Raw genomic sequence first — 5515 nt, forward strand, 5'->3', positions numbered from 1 at the left:
AGCTCTATGGAGCAGTATCAGACTCATATTCTGACTAGAATTGAGTCGGACTACGCCAGGCTACAAAATTCTGATATTAAAGTCAGAATTCTGAAATTAAAGTCAGAATTCTAAGAAAAAGTCAGAATTCTGAGATTAAAGTCAGAATTTTGAGATTGAAGTCAGAATTTTTACATTAAAGTCAGAATTCTGAAATTAAAGTCATACTTTTGAGATTGAAGTCAGAATTTTGAGATTGAAGTCAGAATTCTGAGAAAAAGTCAAAATTCTGAGAAAAAAGTCAGAATTCTGAAATTAAAATCTGAATTCTGAGATTGATGTCAGAACTCTGAGAAAAAGTTAGAATTCTTAGATTAAAGTCAGAATTATGATATTAAGGTCAGAATTATGAGGAAAAAAGTAGGAAATATGAGGGAAAAAGTCAGAATTATGAGAAAAAGTCAAAATTCTGTAAAATCAGTTTACATTTTTTTTGTCCTTTTCAGAGAAAAAGACAAAAAAAAATCAAAGAAAAGCATATTTAGGGAAAAAAATAGAACACTGTCTTATTATCAACAAAATGTCCCTCTGGTAACTTTTCTGATGGTACAAACTTTTTTGTTTGTTTTAGTTGCTAACCATAATAATACAAACAAACAAGAACAAGAAAAAGTGTGCCCAGCACATGCGTACTGGCGCGTGCAGCACATGGACCACCCTCTGCAAGAGGAAAAAAAAGTTCAGGAAGTGAAAGAAAACATTCCTCGCGTGCTCCAGTAGACAGTTAAGGAGACGGAGCCCTAACAGGATGCTGTGGACGCGGTGAAACCAGGCTGCAGCTTTCATTATGATATCCTCGGATTAAAAAAGTAAGATATGCCGCCCGGGCTGTGCTTATCTGCGGCGGCAGCAGCTGGTGAAGCTCAGGCAGGCGCGGAGGGGGGAATTAGCCCGCGGTAACAGCTGGTTTAAAGAAGATGTGGGGATATCCCATTTAACTTTTAATAACACGGAGGTCAGAACCTCAGAATTTAGAGTTTATGTGTCTCTGCTGGGTTGTTGTGAAGTTTTATCTGAAGTAGAAAGTGTTGGAGTTCAGGTTAGCCCGGGTAGCCGCTAAGCTAGCAGATGTGTTCTTGGCTGCAGCACAACCTTCTCCCCTCTTGAATAAATCCGCGGAAAACAATAGACCCCTTCTGGCGTGGATCCATTATATATGTGACAATATGAAGGTTTTTTTTTTATGTAATGTCAAAAACGTGTATAGAGAAAAATCAGAGTGATTTTACAGAGTGAAAAAAGCTACAGGCTGTTATTCATTAATAGACTATTGAAGCTTAATTTAATTTGTGCGGTGGTGTAAAATCTGTTAAAGAAAAATAACTATTATGTCAGCTGGATCAAAGGAAACTGATTAATCAGTATTTCGATATAACAGCTGATGTTATGATGAGAAACAAGGTGGAAGGTGAAGAGATCAACTTTTTCTTGGCAGTTTCTAAGATCTTGAAAACAAAATGTTCTTTTTTAGGCATCAGTGAGCAGTCCTTCAACTTTCAACTTCATGCATTTAATTTCAATTTTAATTGTGTTACAAAGATCAAAGAGTTTTAGTAGAACTCTTCGCTTTATTTAAATCTACAGTTAACCATTAAAACTTTATCAGTTTTATTGATATTAACAGAGTACTTAGAATCAACAAATATTAAAATCAAATTACAGCTTTCATTATGGTCTTTTTAAATACTTTTTAATCTGCATTTTTTATTTATTTTTTTCTCCAGCAGCAAGCAAACACTTGCTTTTACGTTTTTACTTCTAAACTCTAAAGTTTGGATATATTTTTATATATTTTACCCAGTAGGAGACAGACATTTCTGTATTCTATTTCATCAATATTTTTTCTTGAGACTTAGATTTATTTAGTCATTTTGTATACACAAGTGTAAACAAAAATACATTTCATTTAGAACAGCTCTCTAGACATTTACATTTTTTAAAGTGCAGCCTTGATAAGGTAAGCAGCAGTGATGGAAAAAAAACAAAAACATTTTGATATTAATTACATATTTAAACACATTCTTTTAAAATTGGTAGCTTGTTCATATTCACTGTACATCTGGAAAGTATTCACAGTGCTGCAATTTCCATATTTGGTTATGTTGCAGCTTTAGACAGAACTAAATATTGTCTGCAGAATTTTGAGAATAAAAGCTGATTTAACACCACCTGGGACAAAGCTTTAATATAACCAGATTTAGGAAAAAGTACATTACATGTCGTCATTTAAGTCCACTGTGACCCTTTTAACTCTGACCCATAGATAATACAGACTTTATGGCAGATTTCTGTCTATGTGTGACAAGAAAACCAAATTCAAATCAGATCTTGTTTTTCTAGCAGCTTGTGAAAACAAAATGTTTGTTACTCCTCTGTTGAATTTGATCCTCTAATCGCAGCTATCAAATCCTTATCTATCCTTGTGGCCAAACAGCCGTCTTATTGGCTATAAATCAGTTTTTACATGTGAGCACAGCTCAATTTAAAAACAGTGACTAAATTACTGTCCTGTGGAAGGTAATACTAAAGGTTCCAGAATCTTTTCAGGTCTTGAATAAGACTCCACCTATTGATTATTTAAGTAATGGATTAATATATCTATAATTTTTTTTGAGAGATCTAAAAAGTAGGGTTGTCACGATACTAAACTTTTCAACTCGATACCGATACTAAGGAAAATATTCGATACTCGATAACATTTTCAATACCACAAGGATAAAAACAAAGACTCCAAAATTCAACAGAAATATTTTCATTAATAAATAAAATACAATAAACAATAAAAACAATATTTTGAGGTTGCATGCTGTGCACAATATTAAGCAAGCTTGATGAAAAACTTATAAAATTAAAATTAAGTGTTCCTTCCTTTGCTTTGCACACATAACAATGACACTAGCCAAACCGGTTAAGAAACAAAAATAATTCTCAGCAGCTGCACCTCTTACAAAAAAAAGTCTGAAACTGAAAAGTGCGTAGAATTATTCAATCACACAGTGTTCTGAAAGTGCATTTTCCTCTATTCTGCACTTTAAACGAGTATTGTATCCGGATACAGCGTTTCAGTATCGATGCTTTTTTGAGTATCGATACTTTAGACAACCCTTCTAAAAAGACACTTTTAGTAAATTAATATTTCTAAGTAAACAAACATTTAGAGTATAAAAAAAAAACAATATTTGTGGTGCATTTGAATGAAATTGCAAATGGCAGGATATGTAAAAGATATTTGTGCATATACATGTAATAATTTAGATGCATATGTATACTTTTATTTATAGTTATATAAAATTCAATCTGGGAGAGATTGCATATATATTTTATATTTAAAAATGTTTATTTTTCTTAACTTAACTGCTATAAGTAGCTTATTTTATAGCGCTATGCAGTTTTTTTGTTCTGTGTATCATTATTATTATATGGAAAAATGATTTTATTCAATTACCATTAGCTCAATAATAGATTAATTATCTCTGTGTCCCTGAATTAATTGTCTTAGTGTTCATACATTTTTCCAGTAATAATAACTAAAGCTGTTTAATCTGAGGATGACGGGTTGAATCAGATGGTTAATTAATACTTGGACACAGTTTGGCTTTCCGAGAGAACAGTTATCCTTTACGCAGACAAATGCAAAAGTATCTGTAGTTTTGTTATGGAAAATGCTGGGTTACTTTACGGCTTCAACCTTCACTCTGATTAAAAAAAAAAAAAAAAAATTGGGGGAAAGGGGGTAAAAAAAAAAAAAAAAAAATCTCACTGATGGGAATAAGATGAGTGTCTGGTGTGTCTGCAACCTGCTAGAAGACATTTGTCCAAACTTCTTTTATCTTTCTTTTCTCTAACCAGCAGCATGTAGACGTTTCACTCCAGAGATTTATTGTTTTCATGACCTTGAAACCTTAATGGTTCACTTTCCGTTGTGGCAGGACTTCACTATTACTGTTGTTTGGGGAAGTGCTTTCTCTAACTTGCTTGCATGGATCTGGTCGCTAACTTCAACTCTCTCTTCCCCTTCTCTTGGCAGGAAACTTGCTTTGCTAGAAAGTACATTTCTCATTTCCTTCAAAAGTTAGATGACCGAAATTCAGCATCTCTGTGATTGAATAATCTCTTTTTGTAAAATTGCAGTGATTTAGCAAATGCTATTAATTGCACAGCAGCTAAACATGACTGTCAAAAAATTCAACATGGGAAAAAAAACATGGATCTGTTTAGGGTATCCTTAGCAAACTTTTTGAGGCTTTCATTTAGTTTATATCAATGTGGAAATTGTACTGCAAAATAAAGATTCAATATCACCCAGCCCTAAATTCAGCCTGAATCCAATCCTGGTGAATTGATCCACCGTGATAGAAGCGCACCATCAGTTCATCATCAGTGGATGTATGCAAACCTCTCACCAAAGCTGTATATTGGAGGATTATGCATCTATCAGACCTTCTGTCCCTCTGAAAGCCTCCCTGTCCTTCAGATACGACCTTCAGACGCACAACTTGTCTGCTTAAGATATTTTTTTTTTTTGCCCTAAGCTTATTTATTTGATGCTCGAAACAACAATCTGTGACATTGTGGTCGACACAATTGGATTTAAAAAAGAGTGAAAAAGCTACTTATTCAGTCTGAAGGAAACTGAAAGGTTTTCCAACCAAAACCTCCTTCATTCATTAAAACTGTCCAATCAGTTTTAGAAAACTTTAGCTTTCTCCAAAAAGAGACACTTTAAGTCATGTTGTCTGATTATGAGGCCAGAGCAGACGAAATGACAGTAAGTTTTTCTAACTTCGTTAACAGAAGGCCCCCAGCGTTCGTCTCCTGCAGTATGCCTCCCTCTGAATGCCATCCTCCCTTATCTCAAAGTGTTTTTTTTTTTTTGCCCTCGCTCCTCTTTGGTCTGTAGTGGAGCCATGTGAGAGCGGAGAGGAGGAGACCATGGAGACGCTTGTTGCTGCTGACTCGCTCCTTAACATGGACTGCGTTGACACTCTCTCCCTGGAACAGCACTACTGTAAGCCCACACACTCTAAATCACTCCCTGCAGCTTTCTGATACACAAGTGGTTTGGCTGGGAGATGTTATTTTTAGATATGATGGTCACTGTGCTGTTCACTTTCATTAAATCTGTTTATGTCCCCCTGCAGCCCAGGCTTTCTTACCCTCTCTGAGCGATGTCATCACCGCTCCCGTTACCCAGGTAACCGTGTCCGCCGAGGGGGTTGTAGGAGCCATTGACCAGTCGCAGTGGTTGAACGGAGAAAGGCCCGCGGCGCAGCTGCAGTCTAAAAAGAGGGGTGAGTGTTTGTTTTTTTTTTACTGCAGGGTTTTGTATCTGGGAATTTGTGGCTCTATTGATTAAAAAAAAAATTAACTTTTTTTGTGTGTGAGCAGGTAAAAAAGCTCGACATCGGAGGGCAGAGTCTCCTACACCAGATATAAAAGTAAAAAAGGACAAATACAACAAAGGTATCTGAACACA

The 5515-nt window shown here is 35.3% G+C and overlaps 1 protein-coding gene across 3 annotated transcripts in view; it reads left to right on the forward strand.

Moving 5' to 3' along the window:
• The window catches only part of LOC107086852 (ETS-related transcription factor Elf-1-like), a 31086-nt gene that overhangs the window by 17516 nt on the left and 8055 nt on the right, over nt 1-5515 (forward strand). For 2 of the 3 annotated variants that reach the window (XM_015378074.1, XM_015378075.1), the window contains exons 4-6: nt 4940-5047; nt 5181-5330; nt 5428-5502. In XM_015378074.1, coding sequence (XP_015233560.1) covers nt 4940-5047; nt 5181-5330; nt 5428-5502 — 333 coding nt within the window. Of the gene's footprint in view, nt 1-673; nt 849-4939; nt 5048-5180; nt 5331-5427; nt 5503-5515 lie in introns of those variants that run through there. The other variant, XM_015378076.1, reaches the window with a different exon arrangement.

Source organism: Cyprinodon variegatus, unplaced genomic scaffold (assembly GCF_000732505.1).
Source record: "Cyprinodon variegatus isolate N-32 unplaced genomic scaffold, C_variegatus-1.0 Scaffold163, whole genome shotgun sequence".
NCBI lineage: Eukaryota > Metazoa > Chordata > Actinopteri > Cyprinodontiformes > Cyprinodontidae > Cyprinodon > Cyprinodon variegatus.